This window comes from Haliotis asinina, chromosome 9 (genome assembly GCF_037392515.1).
Source record: "Haliotis asinina isolate JCU_RB_2024 chromosome 9, JCU_Hal_asi_v2, whole genome shotgun sequence".
In the NCBI taxonomy this organism is placed as follows: Eukaryota; Metazoa; Mollusca; class Gastropoda; order Lepetellida; family Haliotidae; genus Haliotis; species Haliotis asinina.
The window spans coordinates 28,605,311-28,628,342 of NC_090288.1; the positions used below are offsets into that span (position 1 = coordinate 28,605,311).

At 37.6% G+C, this 23,032-nt stretch overlaps 1 protein-coding gene across 1 annotated transcript in view; it reads right to left on the bottom strand.

Moving 5' to 3' along the window:
- The window catches only part of LOC137295796 (integrator complex subunit 13-like), a 500,051-nt gene that overhangs the window by 469,684 nt on the left and 7,335 nt on the right, over positions 1–23,032 (bottom strand). The window contains exon 4 of the mRNA XM_067827349.1: positions 22,666–22,746. Coding sequence (XP_067683450.1) covers positions 22,666–22,746 — 81 coding nt within the window. The remainder of the gene's footprint in view (positions 1–22,665; positions 22,747–23,032) is intronic.

The window sequence follows — 23,032 nt, forward strand, 5'->3', positions numbered from 1 at the left end:
GACTTCCTGAGTTTCATGATTAACCTGCAGATATACTGAGAAAGCTGTCAAATCTGGCAGTTGTACAATCCAGTAAGTTGTCAATACCAGCATACAATCAGAGTCACGTCCGTGTCTAGTACATTTATACACATTTAAAAGCTCTGCAATCTAACAGCTGTCAATTCCAGATACAGCACGTGGCAAGAGGTTTGTACTGTCATCCAAAAATCCTGCATTGAAACTACATGATTCCTTATAAAGATAATTTATCTTTGTTCAGCATGGGTATACTTGAGAAACACATTGTATAAGAATTTGACAAAACTGGTTAAATATTCTGTTTGTACATAACCGTGTCAGCGCTACAATCAGGCATGCTGTCTATACCAAATTATTTCTTCAGTCCCAACAAAAGCCTGTTTAGACATCTTCTTGTGTAGTGATCCACTTTAGTGTTGGGCTTTGGGTTAAATTTCATAATTGATGTCTGGTTCATTACAACCCATTAATCACTGAAAATATTTGGTTAACATCCTGCATCAAATTTCCCAGGTTATGTTTGTTAATGTACAAAAATTGCAGAAAAAAACCATGTAGTTCTTTCATTTTTCTGCAAAATGCACAAGATACTTTTCAAAGGATGACTAGTATGAAAGGAACATGAATTTTCATCGAGTCTTTAAGACAAATTCACTCATGACTTTGAACAAACTTGTAGTGCTTATGAAATATAACAGACGAAACCAACCCTGTAAAGAATATTGTTATTGCAAACAGTGCTCACCAAATGTTTATGTTCGCTTATGAGAGAACATGATCGTTTGCTTGGTCTTCGACTATTTCAATTAATCAGACCACCGCGGATCCTACACAACAGAAAGCTTACTGTACACTGCTGGGATAAGAAAATGCATACCACTCAAATGGCGTACCCTATCTACACCACACACAAGAACAGAAATCTTTTTATGTTATAAAACAGAAACACAGATTTCTTAGTCAATATGCCTATTGCTTAAACCAGTACAGTTCCCTGCGAATACAGGAACTAGCTTCGGTTACTAAACGTCTTGTGAAGATAACACTTTTGTTGATCAATACTTATGCTGTTGATCACCAGATTGTCTGGTCTAGACTCGAGTATTTTCAATCAGGATTAGCTGGAATACTACTGAGCATGACAGTAAACAAACAAACAAACAAACAAACAAACAAACAAAGCCTGTGGTCTACAGACTGTCTCCCTGAAGTCTGCATTCCCAAAAGAAACAGGCAGACATCTAAACTCAAGCACGAGGGCCTCTCAACATAAGACACAAGGAGAAAAAAACCCTCTGATTAAACTGCACGGAACAGTGGCAGATGGAGAACTCTATCCACAAAAAGGGTTCTGCAAATGAAACAGTAACATGTGGAAGTTATGGCTTCAAGATTTGCACAAACCAGTTAGTTTGGGACAGTGGAAACAAACGTAGAAATTACTTTGACTGGATCAATACGTTTTGATTACGTTTGCCATCAACTTCTTTGATTCTGTACCCCCTGGCATAAAAACATACACTACTCAAACTAGTAAAGGCATGAGGGATTATATATATGAAATACTTGGGTCATGCTTTACTATTTTTGTGCAGTGTACACACACAAATGCTGTTGAAGTAGAGAATGTTCATTCCTACTGGAGTCTGGGTTTATGGAAGATTATATGAATGTCAGTTCACATGGACGTTTCCATAAAGTGTTCAAACTGGGTAATGCTTTTAACATACAAAAGTACCGAGTCAGTCCATCAAAACACATACATCAACACTCATCCTGTTATGATTCACTAGCATATTCTGCGAACTGAACCACATCCCTTCATGAATTCAGTCTCATGCTGTGTTGTGTCCTTGGGTAAGGCACTTCGTTCACATTGCACTCTGTCCATCCAGGTGTTTAAAAGGGTACCTGAGACCCGGATGTGCGGGCCAATATGGTCGCACAAAGCTCACAGCAGCGGCCTTGAAAGAACAATTCCATGAAGGTAATGTCATGCCAGAGAACCGCATTGTGTTGGATCCTAGTGCAAAATTATAATTATCATGACTACTATCATTTGTTGGCACTAAAGTGCACTTTTTACTAAAAAATCAAGAGTCGTTTTTCCTGGAGGGAGTTTGTTGGTTGTCTAAGTGAGACACGCGAAATGAAATAGGCCCAAGCCAGTAGCATTACTTGTTTTAAACCAAGAGGCTTAATGTTCAGTTGGCAAAGTAAAATATGAGGATTGGCAATCTGTCTTTCACCTTTTTCGATTAACTTTTTGATATAAAGTGAAATTCAGTGGTACATTTTCACCAAACACAGACTATACAGACCTCTTATTCAGTAATGGTCAATTTGTCACCTTTACCCACTCATGGTTTCACCTCAGATCATGTTTATCACCACCCACCTTTGCATGCATGAAATCCCTCTAATAACACAAAAATACATTCCATTGAAACACATTATCCTCATCAGAGGAGCTGTGTATCATTATGCATTACTAAAAGTTCTGTTAATTTCATTAAACTCAGTAACAACAAAAGGTGACAGTAAATGATAGATGCATTCAGCCTGCACATAGAGCTGTAGTTTCCAGAAAGGTCCAACCATCTAAAGTTCTACCTCTGTACCTAAAAAGCTTGGGATGGATATAGACATTTTTCATGACTTCTCAGAAATGCACAAAATTACGACTACTTACATCATAATCACAGATTGTATGTTTCTCATAACTGACATTTACATCCTGGGAAGAAATCCAGTCAAAGTTCAGCAAATCAATGCATTTATTCTTCTGATACAGAAGTCTCTATTAATGCATGACCTTGAAAAAGTGAAGTGTTCCAACATCAGCCTTAACTATCCAATGGCACTGAAAGGACTACTGGTGATTATATGTGGTATCAGCTTGTGTGGGGTGCTGACTTTCCTTTGTGGAGACATACTAAACATTTCATATACTCTACATTACCGTAGATAAGCAGATCTCACATATAAGCAGCGATCCTAACTTGATCCTTAACCCCATGGATGCTGAGGTTTTTTTCAGGCGTACATTTTTGTAAGGTCTGACAAGTGAATGTTGTGCGAGAATTGCACTCGCGTGGTCCTGGATCTGCGTACGGATATAAAATTACACAGAAATGTAGAATATTTAATTTCCTATCCTTTGGTATAAATATAACTGCGACTACCTCAGGGGTTTGAGAAATAGACACTGCTAAATGTCGTCCAAAACTTTTGAGTGCATTTTAAAACAGTAAATTTCTCCATTTTTCATCGTGCACCAACAAAAGCACTCTGCTACGATTTTTTAAATGTTTTATCTTTACGGAAAGCGTGAGCTAAGAAAATACAGCTTGATATCTGAACGACTTAAGTGTTTATGAAATGGATGTATGTGCTAATGCATAACGGCAAACGCACAAAATAAAAAATGACCTGCAATAAATGTCAAAAATCGATTTCCTTCTAAGACGTCAAACGTCAACAGAGAGGTCATGCACGTATGAAGATAAGGGGGCATAACTCTGTTATGCTTTATATTAGGCAAAGTTAACTCAGATCACATGGCGAGAATTTGCTGTGGATATGGACAGCATATTTTTGTTATGGTTTGTTCACAGTGAACCAAACTATTCCAATACAAAGTGAGAGGATACCTTTTCGCAGTTTCACAATTTGTAAGAAAGATGCCAATGTACTACATCAGAAAGCAGATAATAGCAATTTGGATGGCCCTATCCGATACATAATTTAGTCCTTAGATTCTGATATTCTCCTGTTTGTGTACATGTATTTTGACTAAGTTTGCATCAGTATTAAAAGAGTAACAGACACATCTTCAAATGTAATGAAATTACTGAAAATAATGCCACATTTTAGTTGACGTCATGGCAAATTCTGTGCATTTTGTGACGTCGGAAAAAGACGACAATGGTTTGCTGATTAGTATATATCTAACCTAATTTCCACTAAATGTGTAAAAGATCTTCTGTGTCAGAATTCAACACTTTTTAGACAAAACATAAAATGAATGGTTTTACCACTGAAATACTGTCCTGAATACATCAACAATTAGACAGTTTTCCCATGTATCTTATTGTGAGCAACACACACACCTGTCTGGCATAAATTTAGTGTAAATGAAAATTTCACAATACTTGAATATTCATTGAATATTCACTTAGGATGTAGACTTTTCTTCTTATGATTATGTAATTATTTCACTTCACTTCATAAGTATGCAACGAAAGGTACAAAGAGATTGCTTTTTCAGTATGGAACCATTAGAATATGGATGTAAGGTTTGTCCAAATTAAGACTTGACCTGGTTTATATATTTTAAACAATTTTCATATAAATATTGTTTGAGTTAGATATTCTGTCATCAAATATGTTTTAATCGAATTTGAACTGACTTCATTATCTAAAACAATGATAATGAATCATAAAATGTTTTGGACAAACTCACACCTGGTCAATCAATATTCATAATTGTTTTGTCTATAAAAAGACACAAACCTATGCAATGAACAAGACAATTCCTTTAAGTATGTGTGCCTCTACTCTTCATAAAATGAACAAATCATTTTCATTAATATTACCAGTTTTACTTATAAGTTGGACTTAAATCGCTGTTTACTAACCTGTTCATATGAAACTGCAATATTTATCCCAATGTACTGAATAATGTATATCACAGTAACTAATCTAAGCACATGTTGCAGTGATTGCTACATGTGATCTTCCAACACTTGTGTAGGGGCTTAAAATGTGGTATAGTACATTTACTGAGTCAATTTCCCATGTAAATATTATTCAAACAATCAAAAGCTTTCAAAGAATAAAAACGCATACCTTTTATCCACATATGATATGGTGTTGAACATGGATATATGTAGATACTGAAATCAGTTTCATAAGTGCAATTGGAATGATATGGCCATTGTGTTTACTCTCGTTCAACCGACCTTCACCTCAAAGAAATTGCCCAATATGTGCAACAATGTTGACGTGTGACATCACTACCGATGACCGATTTCTTTCAAAATGGCAGCTTCGCTGACAAGAATACACAGGATTTTGTTAGGACTCTTTCCTGGATTCATGGATATTTTGTACATAAATGTGAGATGAAAGTAATCAGAATTATTCTGACTATCTGTGTATTGTGACATGTTTTTATTGTTTACATTGTAAATGAAGGAAGAAGACAGAAATGCTGATAAACACTGTTGTAGTTCTGCGTGATTTTGTGTCAGTCATGGCGTCACACTGCCCTAAAAGTTTGACAGTTTCATATTGATTATCAAATAATTGCATTGTATCTATTTTTAATTTGCTATTTCTTACTACGATATTCTTTCCCTGAATATCCTAAGCGTATTGAGCCATTGTAAGCAATGATTACACAGCTGGATGTTGGAAAATTTCCAAAAATGCTACGCAGTGTAAAATCTGATTTTTTCTTTGTTTACATTTCAAACAAGCGCTGTCTTTCGAGCACAGCGTTTGTTTTCACCAAGCATCTTTCATTTTGTTTTATCTAGACAGTTGGTATTGGTGACAAAGAACATTTGTAATTTGATTCTAATGAGTGGGGAATTCAATGATGCATTTGCCGCAGCTGACTAGGAAATATACATGATGTAATAGGCATCTAAATACCGGCCTTCTCAAAATATGATTTTTGTAAACACTATCCAATATGGCGGAAAGTGCACTTCAACGTTCCTGTAAGTGTAATTTCGAAAACATCTCAACTGATTCTGGGTTCATCGGCGACGTTTCAGAATTATCATTACTGGCTACATGAAAACTTGATATCAGTGATCAGTGAAATGCAATACTCCCAGTATCTATCCGATTTTCACATTTCAAAACATACAGCAAATAATGCTCTGAATCGCGATTTTGTATAGTGTGAAAATTGATGACATTTAAGATGAAGCCTACTTTGAAAGGCAATTTTAAGCACTTTAGCTTGATCTGAGATAATAGTGGATGGTATCAGGAAACAGGGAATTTTCCACAGAATTCAAAACTGTGAAGTATATATATGTGCATGGTATATTTAGAATTTTATTGGACTTCAAAGTAAGGGGTGAAGAGGAAGGACATATATGTCTTAGTGGCATGCAGGAGGTTAAATCCGTATTAGAATGGCATGGTTCCTGTACATAGGCCAACCCCTCAGCCTTCGTTCATCTTCATCTAATGATCAGACATCGGAAATAGAGTGTCATAAAATCCATGTTGACTAACGGAAGTTAGTGTTCGCCTTAATTTGATTATGTTATGATCTGAGTTTACAGTTTTCTATAAACATTATATAGGTGAGCAATATACACTATATATAACACAATCATGATAAATAATTTCAGAGAAAGAGAGAGATGCACACACACACATACACAAATCCTCAAGATGCATCGTTAAACCCTCTCACACCACAGTCTGTGATATGCAGTACTACGAAGAAACTCTGCCAGTCACAGCCCCAACCAAATCCATAATGTTCAGTCATTGTAACCAACTAACCTCCATGATAAGTCACATCATCAGAAATCCCATCAAAGGGAGAAAACTGTCAAAAACCGCTTTGATTAAGGTGATTAATGAAAAGATGCTAAGCTTATGCAAATAAGCTACATCTCATCTATTGGGCAAGTTGGAGTGCTTGGTAATTTGCTACAGATGTTCACTTTTATTTGTACACATATCTGACGTGATAACATACCAAGAAGGTAACTCCCTGGGATGGAGAGGCAATCAAGATGTATGTGCACCCAATGCTATCGGCTGAAAATGAGAAGACAATACTCGTTTTACCTCATTCAAAACATTGTGAATAATTTGACAAGGTTGTTCCTGTTTACATATATCAAAATTAAGGGAAGGCAGCAGAATACTCAACGGTCAATAAATGTTAGTTCCACTTTAGAATGAACTGGCGAGGTATGAACAGCATGAGGATCATTTTAGCATTTGGTATTCAATGACATGTGTCGATCAAGTTACTTGCCTCTTACATGCATGGGTTACTGAAGATCAGTTATAATCCAGATCTTCATGGATCAGCCATCTTGGCACTTGGTTATCTTGGGGCTTGTTTATCATGGAGTTTGAATACCATGAACCTTGGTTAACTTTGAGTTTAGCTTTCAAGGGGCTTGGTTATCATGGACCTCGACTATCACAGAGTATGGTTATCTTTGAGTTTGGTTATCATGGACCTCGACTATCACAGAGTATGGTTATCTTTGAGCTTGGTTATCATGGACCTCGACTATCACAGAGTATGGTTATCTTTGAGCTTGGTTATCATGGACCTCGACTATCACAGAGTATGGTTATCTTTGAGCTTGGTTATCATGGACCTCGACTATCACAGAGTATGGTTATCTTTGAGCTTGGTTATCATGGACCTCGACTATCACAGAGTATGGTTATCTTTGAGCTTGGTTATCATGGACCTCGACTATCACAGAGTATGGTTATCTTTGAGCTTGGTTATCATGGACCTCGACTATCACAGAGTATTGACTAACAGAGTTTGGCTATTATGGAACATGGTTACCATGAATCTTGGATAACTTTGAGTTTAGCTATCAAGGAGCGTGGCTATCACAGAGTTTGGTTATTTTTGAGTTTGGAACTTGGTTGTCATGGAGGTTTGTTATTTTGGGGCTTGGTTATCATGGAATTGTTATGCTTTGGGTTTGATTATGATTCAGATGAAAGTGAGGGGTTGAATATCTTGAAGCATGGCTATGTGGGACAAGCTGACATAATTACAAAATATTAACATATTATTTCCTGCTTATGGGAGAAACGTCTTGAAAGAGATGTTCTTTTCTTAAAGGTGAGTGATGGGGGCTAGAAATGTAGAAGAGAGACTGCAAACATCAAGTAAAAGTGTTACAATAGAGTCCAATAAAACTGATTGGAAAGTCTGATAAACCATCAGTGCTTCAAACTATTACTAAAAGAGCTTCCACATGCATTGAACACTGCTCAAAAAGCTGATGGCGCAAGATGACGAGAGACTCCCCCAGGTTCTGAAAGACTCCCCCAAGTTCCTTCTCACTGAACCAGTCTCCAACAAAATCCTTGCCAACCATCTGGTGTTCGTTACCTGCTCATCAAAATGGGATCAGCACAAGCATGACCATGATTAATATGTGACAGAAGATGAAACAAGCAACTTACATAATGCCATTAGCACTTTCTAACTCAATCTGTACCAGCCCTGAGGCAGAATGTAACAGGTTAACTCTGACATAGGTGTCAGGTGGTAACATGTGTTCTCACTCATCCACATACACTTATCATATCTCCATCTTAGTTAGGCCACTTCCTTTACATTCGGTTTACTAATTTGTTTCATGACAAGTAACACAGGTTCATGGTATCAGATTCAGAAGAACTGTCAAGTGACTAGGGGCTTGTTAACATCAAGGCTGCATTACAATAGAGAAAGTGACAACATACTGAACTGGAAAAAGTATTAGTATGTATTTTCTTCTGTACATTCTTTACATTCTGTACATTCTGGTCTTCAGCAACCAATGCTTCTCATAAGAGGCGACTAATGGGATCTTCCTGTCTTCCTGACACATCACTACCATTCTGTTGATCACCGGATTGTCTGGTTTGGCTGTAATACAGTCAGTGGTTAATGGTCAGAGTGGCATGGCAGCTGTTTCATGATTATCCGGCTCCTGAACTAGAGATCTATGGGAGTGAGTGAGTGAGTATAGCTCTACGTTATGCTCTATAGTTTATGAAAACTGTTGGTTTCGCTAGTGGAGGTTCTAATATTACTGGAATTACTGGTTTTCTTGAATGGTTTTATTGAGAAGTGAACTGTAAAACTATTACAAATCTTGACATAATCCACAGGCTCCATATTATGTCAATATCTTTCAAAAATTACTTTTACTTTACTTCATTCATGTCTTGAGCTTTATATTTGCTCTAGAAAATGACTAAAATATGACCTTTTTCTAGACATGTCCGCAACACTGCTGTAATCTAGAGCTCCTATGGTACCAATGCCACACATACTACCAAAACGTAAAAACAATTTACCAGTGGCATCTTAGAGTGGTATTTTACCCAAGTTACCAAAGCACCTGGCTTGTCAGGTAAACAATCACGCAATATACTGTTTGTAGGTACATGGTTACAGAAAACATGTTCTTCATCATTAAGAGGGCCACACAGGAATCTTGAGTTATATCCTCTCACAATCGTATCAGACTGACCCATCTACTTGACCAACATATACTCAGTATAAATATTAAGGGGAGTCATGAAGATAATGCTAACTAGAGAGAGATAGAAGAACATTTTATTCTCAACTTCAAGAATGGAGTTCAGCATGGAGTGAATCATGCTATAGCCACCCAAGAATGGAGTTCAGCATGGAGTGAATCATGCTATAGCCACATGCTATATGCTATGTGTGTATCTGTGCGAAATCACTTGTTAGGCTGCATACAAATAATTAAATGTTTCTTGGGCACATTTTTTTCAAACGTGATGAGGGCGGTAGGACTTTTATTTTGAATCTTTGAAAGGAAAGAAGTGACGAGGAAGGTACACATTTACATTGTTTTCTCTCAGTTATAGTTTAGCACGAATTAATGTGTTGTAGATTCAATCACACTCATTCTTACAGACACCAGTTCTTATCATGGACAAATGGATGATCAGAACATGGCCAAGTCAAATGTTTTTTTGAGTAGCATGTTTTTAGTAGTCTTATTTTCAGTTTTGTAAAAGAATCAGGGTTACAGGTGGGTGGCCTTGTGGTAAAAGCATTTGTTTGCCATGCCTAAGGGCTGGGTTCGATTCCCCAAATGAGTATGATGTGTTATGCCCATTTCTGTTTTCTCCACTGTGATATTTGCTGGAATATTGCTAAAAGAGGCATAAAACTGATACCCACACAAAAGAGTTCATTCAGAGTGACGACAATCATGTTGCTGTTTCTTCAGCTGGTGATCGAATCATCAGCGTACTCAGACCTATTGTGGAAGTCGTGGTGGCTGAGCAGGCTAGGTGGCTGACTGTGTGTGCTGGCGATTAGGTGCCTGACTGAGGGTGGGGGTTCGAATCCCGGATGGGACTCAACCCAATAAAGTACTAAAATTTGTACTTTACTAAGAAAGTGAAATCCCAAATATGTTGCTATTGTGGGTTGTTGGTATGTGTTCATGTCTGATGCCCTTCATGCCCAAGTGACCAATTAACAGTCATGCCTGGAATACATGCTGATCATGTTGGTGGAGCTGCATATATCGGGGCTATGTTTACATCCATCACCACCACAACCAAACTACCTGGTACACAAGGAACTGAGGCAATGTGTTTGACAACTCCTTGCCAAACTTTTCAGAACCGTTTTCATTTTGGAACAATATTTACTTCAGGCCAACAGTCATGCTGACATAAAGATCGGAGAAGAAAATAAATATCTGAGAAAAACGTAGATCTATCACGATACGGTTCTAAACAGATGATCTCATGGTACTCTATTGCTGCAGGATTTTTTACCTACATGGCTACAAGGTCTTGAGGTTAATATCCATCAATCCTTCTGACAAAACACCATTAATCTCATGAAACACAAGCTTTGAAGTTAATGTTGAGAAAATTGGACAGAGGTCAGTACAGTACATTTTCTTTTTAAATGGTAGACACAAAGATGGAATGCTGGTTTCACATGTTAAAGGCACCTGAGCCCATAGATCAGAGTTTCATATCATAGCTCTGCTTGGATCCACGTCTGTCCAAACCCCAGTCTTGCACCGATTATGATCCTTGGCTTGTCAACATCATACATTTATGGACTTCACCTGCTGTAACTGGACCCTGTGCAGATTCAATATGACATCTGGGTATGGTAGCACATCTGAGGCCAGCAATGATTTGAGGATCATATTACGAATCCAAACGTTGGTCACCTTCTGGAATACCACCCTTATACTCTATCCAAGATGTCAGAACAGCCTCAAACAAAGGATATGGGAATGAGTGAGTGAGTTCAGTTCTACACAACCTTTAGCAATATTCCAGCAATATCACATCAGGGGGCATAAGAAATGAGCTTCAACCACTGTAACCTTGTGAGTAATCGAACTCAGGTCTCTGGCATGACAAGTGAATACATTAACCAAAGGACATGGAGTACCCATGGTGTGTTTCAAATGTGACTCACATAGCATATATGTACGGCAAATGCATTCCAAGATTTGCTGTTACTATCAACTTTAAGTTTGCACACAAAGGCTGTCATGTCTATTCAACTGGGAGACAGATCACTGATCACTAAGTAGCTGAGTAGATTCACATCCCTTGATTGTGCCAGGATCCAAAGCCATGGGTTGAGTGAGTGAGTTTAGTTTTATGTCACACTAAGCAATGTTCCAGCCATATGGCAGCAGCCTGAAAATAATCAGGTCTGGACAAGACAATCCAACGATCAATAGCATGATCATTGATCTGCGCAATCAAGATACGATGATGGGGGATACCAGAAATGGGCGTATAAAGGAGATGCAATGATGTTTGAGTTGGAAATGATAAAAATGTTTTGGTGTTTTTTGCACATTTTTTTTCACAATGGATAAAATATTTTCCAGGAATTATTTTTTCAATGCATCACTCAGCAATGTTCAAGCTTTAATGCAGCAGTCTGTAAATATTCAAGTATGCACCGGACAATCCAATGATCATGGATTTACACAAACAGGATAAGATGATAGTCGTGTCAACCAAGTCAACAAGCCTGACCACTTGGTCCTATAAGTCAACCTCTTACGATAAGAATGGATTGAAGATCAATTCTAGCCTGGACCTCCAAATTCCAGAATCACAATCACGACCTGTCACGATCTATGTTTTTTCAGCAACATACCTGTACTTCTGTGTTGGATCTAACAACAAATGGGAAATATTTAAGACCTGCAGCCTTTGAGTTGTCCTCTCAAAAAAACGTCACTGAATTTTATTGTTTAATTTTGCTCCAAATAGTGTGTCAGCATACAGAGCAGGTTACGTAGGCCAACTGTGACACTCTGAACATATATCATCAATCAAAGCTAAAAATAACACACCGGTGAGTGATTGGAAATCAGATGCATGTGTATGTGTTCTATCCACCATTACCGAGACAATTACCACATACTAAATAGACTATTATTTTCACAATATACATACATAACACTTTGATTGGGACACAGTCAATACGCTATTTGGGACATCATTACCGGTACACTTTTAATTGTCACTCTGGCAGTATCCTGACCCGACAGCCAATGTTGAATTTCAGCTGGATCTGACAGAAACAATTTTGCTAAAGTCATAGATGAAATAAACTTTCTGCTAACATGGTTGTGGCTGCCATAGGAATACATATGACAGTTGTAGTGTTACCATCGTAAACAAACCATAGATCTATATACTGTGGGAAACAAAGAAGGGAATATCTAACACATTCAACACTGTAGGGCGGTAAACCGACCAGGCAGTAGTTGCATCAAAATGATATATAGAAGTTTCAAAAACTAACTACTGCTAGACACATATTAGATGATCCTGCGCACTAAACGTATTTGTGACAAGAGAGGTGGTACAACGAATTGGGTGAGTACACTTGGCTGCTGCAGGTAGCTTAACTATTATCCATGTGCAATACATGCTAACCGTGACATGAAATCAACACCGCATATTCCTTCGAATGATAAGACTGCAATTTCAGGCATAAGATACTGATATTCCACGCTAACCTTTAGTTAAGACGAAGACAAATAGATGATTGGGGCATTGACAAGCATTTTAGATATTCAACAATTTTGTTTTAAAAAACCCAGGAAAATGTCATTTGCTTCATGAAATGGATCAGTGGTCCTAGACATATTTGCTCACTATATTGTGTTGATTCAATTCGTAGGGATTGTACCTGTTCCCAAATTGAGTGTGCTAGAACAATTCATGCGTGAAACGCATGGGGAAAATGAACTCGATATTTATCTGACAACCTGTCTCCCTCTTGTCTCAAGTGGATCGTTCTGTGGGGCGTTCCCAGCTATGCAAATTGGGGTCATTTGTCAGGTCGTGGATCATCTTATATGTGTTTACCAGTAATATATATGATTCTTTCATCAACTCTATCACTTTTCACAATGTCTGAAAACACTTATCAAATTTCAAAAGACTATATATTATCGACAGGATTAGAATTATAAACTAGTTTGCGCAATGTGTTTATAAAAACACTATAAATTCTCAGACTCATGCTTCGGCAACGGGTCCACTTCAAAGTGTCAAAGAGTAATATAACAATGTTTTGAGATGATAATTAAACAAATTGACGAACCTGAAAAATAAAATCAGTACTCATAAAAGTTGTCAAACGTACATTATAACTTACTATTTCCATCTTTTTTAAGCGATTGTGTATTGTAATTCAAGTGACATCTTGGCTTTCATCGCCTCAAACATCATGCACAGGCACAATGTTTAATGCTAAAATATATGCATGAAGCATTTTGTCACTGGTCATAACCTAGCACAATATGTCCACCAAGTTCCATAACATACATATAGGTGATGATTTTTGCGTAACATGTTCAGGATACTGTGATTTTACCCAGAACTTTCATCTAAATCTCAAAACTTTTCGTTTACGAGGTCAGTAACCGTTGCAGCAATATGACTGACTATTGTAGGTCACATGTACGATTTTGACCAATCACGTTCCTCATTGCAGAAAGTGGCAGAAAAGCATCATTAGAAACCAATCTTTATCCCCCGAAAATTGCTTCTTACAACTGTGAAAATTCTCTTGGTAAGGGTACTGTGATAATGTTGATGCTCAGAGCTTTCGCAGATCAGATGTATTGCCTCACGTCACTCATACAAAGCTTCCATAACGGAGGTATTTCCCATTATTGTATAATGTTACACTGTTCAAAGCCACTGACATCAGGAAATAGATGACCATACATATTATTTTAAAATCTTTTTATTAAAATTTTCCGATTATGTAAAAATGAAAATATCAATAGAAAAAGGTAAGGTGATACTATGACATGTTACAAATGGAAAATACCACTGCATTTTATATTCCATTTGTGGTTTATCTGGCCATTATAAATATGTAAGCTTGAATTTTCATTAAATATTAACGTATTTACATTGCAGTTGTATTATTTGAATAATGTAATAAAAATACATTCCATATTCATAAACAGTGGGATTTTACCTTTCAAATGATGTATGAGATGTAGTAGTAATAATGACTTACGAGCTAATATTTTCCTCAATAAACATGGGCTTCATCTATGACCTCAGAGTCTCAGGGAAGTTAGTGTCGTGGCAGTAAATGCCTCTGGTTGACTGGTGTTGAAAGAGTTAAAGTACCTTGCAAGTTTTGGTATTACAGTGAGGGTGGAAATCTGGGACTAGATGAAGGGACACTGCAATGAGAGAGTGTTACTTTACTTGGTTTCATCAGTATATCTACACAAATGTTTCTAATAACCACAAGCTTCAACTGGCTCTACTTGACATACATTGTTTTTTAAACTCATGCTACAAATATGACTGAATGATATATGAGTAGATTAGCTCAATCTTGAGACAACATTAACAAGCACGCACCATGTTTAAACAAACCTGCTACTGCCACTCAGACAGGTTTGTACAATCACTAAAGTCAGTAAACAGCAATGATCAGTGTACTGTTTTCTACTTGACATACATTGGACGATACTTGCATGCAGTGGATGAGTGAGTGAGTTGGTGGGCGAGCAAGTGAGTGAGTGAGTGAGTTAGCCACTGAGGTGTTTGGGCTGATAGGTCAAAGGGTGAGTGCGTGAATGAGTTAGTGTTTTACACAATGAATAAAAACAAGGCAAAGAAAACACCACTGCACTGGATGTCTGTTGATACTAATAGACCACATCAATTTTATTTCTTGTTTTACGGATTGTATTTCGTCATAAACACTTCACAAATTGCCAAATGTGAAATATGTCTTTTGGTATTTAGAAGAAACTTACTTGGACAGGGGATTTTTTACCTTCCTGCCTTTACAATGAGTGAAGCCCATTTCTGGTGTCTTCTGATGTGATCAGGGGTTCAAAAATCTCATTGAGCCACGCCTGAGACTAGTCAGTTTTTATTTCAGGCAATCAAATAATGGTATCTTTTGTGTCCGATGGCTACTAGATAATTCGTCTTATGGTTTCACACTGAAAATAAACTTGGATTTCATTTTGTATCTGCTCATCATGTAACTATTAAATTTCACATTAATAATAAAGTAGAGTTATCGTTCTTGGAAAACTTTAGTGAACAGTCCTGTAAAACTTAACATCAAACATTAACATAATGTCATAAAATCAGGGCAACTGAAAAATTAGTCAGGACAAGTTACTTTCCTTAAGTCACTTGCCCTGTGGCAAGTGGCTTTTAAAAAAGAATTTGAACCTCTGCTGATACTGCTGAAATATTGCTCACTGTGGGGTAAAACTGAAGGACAAAAATCTGTAAAACAAGAAATAAAATTGGTCTGGCCTTATTAGCAAATAAAATCCCACTCTGAACAGTCTATGAAACACATGAATACTGCTGTGTTAATTAATAAACAAACCAAATAAAGCCATAAAACTTGTGAATGTTTTCTTGTCTCTTTAGCCTTCTGGGTGGAGATTGGTATTTGTTCCTACAGGATTCACCTAGCTCATCCTTCAACTAGCCACAATATTAGCAGAAACCACACGTGCCAGTGTTGATTAGCAACTGATTAATTACTGACTGCCCTCCATCACAACCACCTGTGTAAACAGGGGTGACTATAGAAGGGGAAACGACTATTGTGATTGCCTACTGCAACATACTATTGCAACAGTGATAGTCTATTGAGACCAACTATTGCAATACTATTACATTTCATTAAGTCTCAAGGTTGAGTTATATTTGAAAAATACAGTTTGTAAAATGAGCTGTATTTGTGGCTCATGATCGCAGTCACATAGGACAGCCATCTGTGCAGGTTCCTCACTGAAAAGAGATACAGGAACATGTACCTTGGTTTAACCTCACCTTACAAAGCTAAGGGCAATTACAAGTTTAGAGGGTCAGTTGCTTGAGGCTCACTGCCTACCACACTTCAAGATGTAATAGGAACACTGGGATAGCCTAGTGGTTAAAGCGTTTACTTGACATGCAGGTTCGATTTCAACATGGGTCCATTTCTGGTGTCTTCATCATGATATTGCTGGAATATTGCTAAAAGTGACGTAAAACTAAACTCACTCGCTCAAGATGTAATAACTACATTCATATTACTAGAAAATATGGCTCAAATAAGAATATTGTGAGTTCATCAGGATGTAGTACAATGTTTGGACTCGTAGAAACGTAAGAAAAGGTTCTACCTGACAACTGCAGTAGAACAAACACTTGAATACATGTGGAATCCTGACCAGGTTTACACCACTCTTCATTATCAAGTTCAGCTGGTTTTACCTACAAACACTCAACAGTCAAATGTCAACAGGGACCCATTAGCAACAACCATACCAGACATTTCAGAACACATCGAAAATAACATGCTCTGCAATTAATGTTCCCATAAAACGCTTGTATTGTTGATACATGTCGACAACAAGGTGTTCTGGAGGTCTCTGTCTGGCCTCCGTCAGCACCTGCTATATAGCCAGCAGGATACAGACCACATAAGCAGGTGCTTAACTGATTACAGGAACCCCCACCAAGTCACTATCAACTAGAGTCTTTCATTGAGGCTTTGTTCAACTGACTGTTCTGAGCAAAAAACCCAATCTGAATCTGTTTTGTGAACACTTAAATCAAAATGTGCTGTGATCTCTAAATTTTGAGCTCAACAGGGTCTCTATGTATCTGATGGAATGCTATATACATGTTGTATTTCATGGATAACAACTTCTTTATTTGTTACCATCACATTTCTGGGCTAGTTCTTGCTCCTACTTCAGGTGAATAATCCCTTGTTGTAAGAACTTGTTATTTATAACATTTGTCTTGTATCGTCACATCAACTTATAATTGCCTTGAAGAATTACTACATATTTGTAAACATCTAAATATGGATAACAGGGACTTGTAACGCTAAAAACAGCCATCAAAAATTATACTGTCACTGATGGGATAGTACTAAGACTAGTGGTGTTCCGATTAATTGTATTAATGGAAGATTGGTTGCAGTCAACAAAGCAATTGATCTCATTTTCTCATGATCAAACACAAACGATTTTGGAACTACTGTTTTAATCTTTGAAACACTTGGCAACGCAACATATCTCCAAAGTTGTCAGGGCCTGAAAACTTGCTTAATTCTTAGAAAACTGACTTCAGTAACTGACTGACTGAATATTTCTTGAAGACTCCAGGAGGTTTATGTTCATGGTATATTAGTATAATTATTAATCATCACCTTGAAGTAGCACAATGTGTCTGCAACAAGAACCTGAATTAGAAAATCCAAAATATGATGCTAACCAATTTTTTTTCAAAGGTTGTTGGCAATGAAACTATCATCAAGTGTAAGATTTCAACCACCATTCCCTAACTAAGACCCCATAAGTGACAGTATAAGACCCTGATGGCAGTTTTCAGTATTACAAGACTGTGTGAACTGATACTGCTAACAAAAAAACAAGCTGAGTTTTAAGAGCATTTTGTAGAGTAAGAACAGAGGTCTTTGTAAAAACTTAAAAAGATTAAACTATAGCTCTACCTTGTGTTTGGTTTAAGGGGACAGAATGAGGGTTGAGTTAGAGAGGTGAGACGATCCGGGTTAGATTTTGTCTTCTGCAAACCACACATGTTCTGAACACTAATTCATCAGGTAGTCTTCAGCAAACCACACATGTTCTGAACACTAATTCATCAGGTAGTCTTCAGCAAACCACACATGTTCTGAACACTAATTCATCAGGTAGTCTTCAGCAAACCACACATGTTCTGAACACTAATTCATCAGGTAGTCTTCAGCAAACCACACATGTTCTGAACACTAATTCATCAGGTAGTCTTCAGCAAACCACACGTTCTGAACACTGATTCATCAGGTAGTCTTCAGCAAACCACACACATTCTGAACACTGATTCATCAGGTAGTCTTCAGCAAACCACACATGTTCTGAACACTAATTCATCAGGTAGTCTTCAGCAAACCACACATGTTCTGAACACTAATTCATCAGGTAGTCTTCAGCAAACCACACATGTTCTGAACACTAATTCATCAGGTAGTCTTCAGCAAACCACACATGTTCTGAACACTAATTCATCAGGTAGTCTTCAGCAAACCACACACATTCTGAACACTGATTCATCAGGTAGTCTTCAGCAAACCACACACGTTCTGAACACTAATTCATCAGGTAGTCTTCAGCAAACCACACATGTTCTGAACACTGATTCATCAGGTAGTCTTCAGCAAACCACACATGTTCTGAACACTGACTAATTCATCAGGTAGTCTTCAGCAAACCACACATGTTCTGAACACTGATTCATCAGGTAGTCTTCAGCAAACCACACATGTTCTGAACACTAATTCATCAGGTAGTCTTCAGCAAACCACACATGTTCTGAACACTAATTCATCAGGTAGTCTTCAGCAAACCACACATGTTCTGAACACTAATTCATCAGGTAGTCTTCAGCAAACCACACATGTTCTGAACACTGATTCATCAGGTAGTCTTCAGCAAACCACACATGTTCTGAACACTGACTAATTCATCAGGTAGTCTTCAGCAAACCACACATGTTCTGAACACTGACTTATTCATCAGGTAGTCTTCAGCAAACCACACATGTTCTGAACACTGACTTATTCATCAGGTAGTCAGAATCTCTAGTTTGGTTGACACATGCTATTATATACCAGTTTATTGGTCACACTGTTGATTACTAGATTGTCTGGTCCAGATTCGCTTATATACTGACCATTGCCATAAAGCCGGGTTATTGGGTAATCATTAAACAATAACAAAACTAAATGGGGCATCTCTGTCACATGGCTTCTCAGTGGGATGGTACTCTACAACCAGCAGCAGTCTGAACAAGTAAACACACAATGTCTTTAGATATTGCTATTCAGATGAAATAACCCTACATGGAACCAACCATTAACTGTTTCTGCTCACCTCAATGAAGTTAGAACCAGTGGAAGGGAGGTAACTCTAGTAATTATTGAAGAAGTGCTGTAAAATGTCTCATATAGCTCCAAGTTCACCTTCCTTAGCAGGTATCATCATGATCATATATTTGGCAAATTACTGCTGACAGTAATGCAAAATGAGACTGAAATAAATGCAAGGCCTTCTTCCATCTTAAATGTGTCATGGAAGACAGAAAACCCTGCTGACCACAATAAATAGCTACACACAGCATGTATGGTTGTCTTGAAATAAAAGCTTGGTACATGTGCTTTCAATCATTAGTCATCATATTGCCGCTATGGCTGATTGGCAGTATTTGCACAGTATTTTTGACTGTATTTTAATGGTAGTAAACATTCTTCAAGGATAGATAATCACATTAAAGGCCACATTCAACCAAAAAACCAAACATAATTAAAACACAATCGTCACTTATTCATGACATATAATACACATTACCGATGGTGGAAAAACAAATGAACAATATGACAGGCATACAATCACGAATCAAAAGTGCAATATTTTGTACATGGGTGTGCTTCCCTCGAAACTAAGAACCCAGGAGACTGAATCCAATCAGAGCAGGTGGGTGTGCACTCAAGTGTAACACTGACTTCTCATTGGCTGGTTCATCTGCTGATACGCTGAGGGTTTATTGTGTGTATACAGTGATGATCTGTTTGATTGTCATTTTAGATGTGTGGTGAGTAATAAGAAAGTGACATTTTTTATGGATAACAACTGCTTTTTATTTTATATGATGGGATGTTTTGGTATGGATCCAAAGTATGGTATGTCACGCAAGAGTGACAATGGTACAAGAATCCATACCAAAACATCTCATCATATTCAACAGAAGAAGTTGTCATCCATAAAGAATGTATATAGAGATGCTGGGTTTTGTAAATATATGCTCTCTCCATTTGCGTTCGATCCAATCTACAAATACTGAGATGGTGAACTAATGCGTGGCTGGAAACTGTCTTTCATGAAAGTACAAAGCACTGACAATGTGACTGTGCATCGATTTCCCTCCAATCCAGTCATCCAAGAAAAATGGATACAGTTTGTTTGCACCCCACAGACATAATAACATGTTATGTGTACAAGTATCACACCTGCCTGTCTGTGAAACAACATAAGGTGACTGAGACATGTGACCATCCATAAGTGAATGTATTTTGATTATGGTGTATAAGGTGTTAAGTTCAAATTGCACTTGGTCAGTGATTGAAGATGTGTATTGCATATGGTCATTAGCAGACAGGCAGACAGATACATAGGTGTCAACAAACAGACACAGAGTTTTGTCTGTGACAGAGACTGCTTGTCACAATCAACATAGTTTTCTATGTTTTCGAAGACATGTATTACAACATTTCAGTTTTCAAACTGAACAATTTTAGCAATGAAATACACCCTCTAGAAATCTGCAAGTATGGGAACAGTGTACTTTTATTACTGCAGACCCAAGATGCTTGTAATCCCGAGAAACATCTCTTGTTCTCAAACTTTGACCACAGTGATTATCCTTGCACGCATCACTTGGTGTGTTGCCTTCCCGGTTCAAGCCATGAGAACACTATTCACTGCTCATGCACTATGGGTGCAACGCAGCTGTTGAAACCACTTTTTCCCCCAGCACTGGGGTGAAATTAGTGAATTGTTTGAACTCCAATTTCAGGGTATTACGTTCCCACTATTAAGTCTCCACTATACCCTGGATGCATCTACGGCTAAGCCCGATACATGAGCATATGAATCATTTCTTTACATAAACAAATGTCAACAAGGAAATCTAAAAAAAATACTAAATACTTACCTCTTATCACTGTAACCATGACGACATCAGGGGTCTTCCACCATCTTGCATGGCCTTAGAATGTCAGCTTACGTAATCACATTCTACTGGTAGTAGGCACAAACAGTTTCAGTGATGTGATGGAATGTAGTGACTGTTTCGTTTCAAGGATCATCTTTCACAAGATAGGAATTGTCAACATGGATGCAACTTTCCCATCTGGCTGTTGGTTGATATAATAAATGTCACTGTAAAGTCTGTCACATGACGTCACACATTGTGCCAGGACAATGGACAACATCCAGATGGTAAATATCCAGCTATAACAATATAAATGTCATGTCATCCAAGGTTATTGGTTCCTGTTCCTGAAAATGTTCCACTGTACTTTACTTCTTTTGTGAATTATTCAAGAATTATTCCAAAGGAAAATATCCTTCTATGACACATTTTCCCTGGAAATATTTGTTCAGGATGAAATATGTCCGAATGATTACTGTTGACAATTTGGTTCACACTCTGTTGATTTCATTCCCCATGTTTGAACACAGTTAAGAAATGTGACATTCAGGCAAAGAAGGCACAACAGTTTTCATGATGATAACATTTTTCACCAGTGACATGTGGTCACATCTGTTAATAATTTGACAGAGCAGTAAATGGGTACCTGGTTGGATAAAACATATGACTTTTAACCTTTTAGCACCTGGCAGGCAGATTTGGTTGTCTGGGTAATACTTTCCATCATGTTGTGTTGGGTGGTCATGCTCACTGACTTGGTTGACACATGTCATCAGTTCCCAATTGCACAGATTGATCCTCATGCTGTTGATCAATGGATTGTCTGTCCATACAGCTGGATTACTGCTGAGTGCGGCGTTAAAACTAAAATCACTCCCTCACTCACATTTCTGTGTCATAAGATGATCATAATAGTCACATAAAAATATCCTCAGGGCCGCCAACTATCTTTGTAGAATGACGCCATCTTCCTCCCGTCATCAGCTTCAAGGGGCTTCAATCGTTACTGAGTATCTATATCTGAACCTGCTATGTTAAGGGTTTTGTAAAATTGGAAGGTCACTAAAATCCATTTGGAATTCAAGCATGACATTCAAATCAAAATGGAAAGAGTACACAAAAAACAAGACACCATCATCAACATATAACATCAGTTGAACATATTTGTCTAAAAGTTGACCCTGATTGGTAATAATTGTCTAAAGACTAATTCCACTTCACTTAGACTCAATAAAACACTCACTGGCATCAATGTTATTGCTAAAGTAGAAATACAACAGTGATTTTCTGCATTTGTTTGTTCCAAGTGTACAGGAGTGTTACACTGCAGATATGCCACAGTCACACCACTACAAGGGACAAAAAAAGCAATATCTTAGTTGTAGATACATGTTATGTATATACATTGTATATGGATTTGACAGCATCATTGGTATGCTAGATGCAGCACCATGGTAGCTAGATGCAGCACCATGGTATGAAACCTTTGCAGCACAATGCCAATAATGACTGCCATCGCCTCATGTTAACATGGTGGAACAACAAATAGTGAAACTTGTTTTTGAGGACACACTATGGACACTAGTGACAACTACATACCCATCCTGGTCGGCCTGCAACTTGTTGTGTTGAGTGATGGCGTCCAGAACACACTCCTCCAGCATACGGACATGAGCATCACTGGCAACAGAAAGACAATACACAGTTATCTCCCTTTAGCCACACACTGATTCTTCCAGAGGAAAGGTTCAGCGATTTATCAATGACTTCTCTGAAGACAAGAATCAGTTGCATGCTTCAGGACACCTGGCCTATGTCATGTTTTTTAAAAAAATGAAACTTTGAATTAAATCTTACAATTTTGGTTTGTTGCACTGTTTAGGTTCGCAAATGGGTCGCAAATTATGTTAAACATGTAATTTTCTTAATAAAATTGATATTTTATACTTATCCTGACTCATGCTTA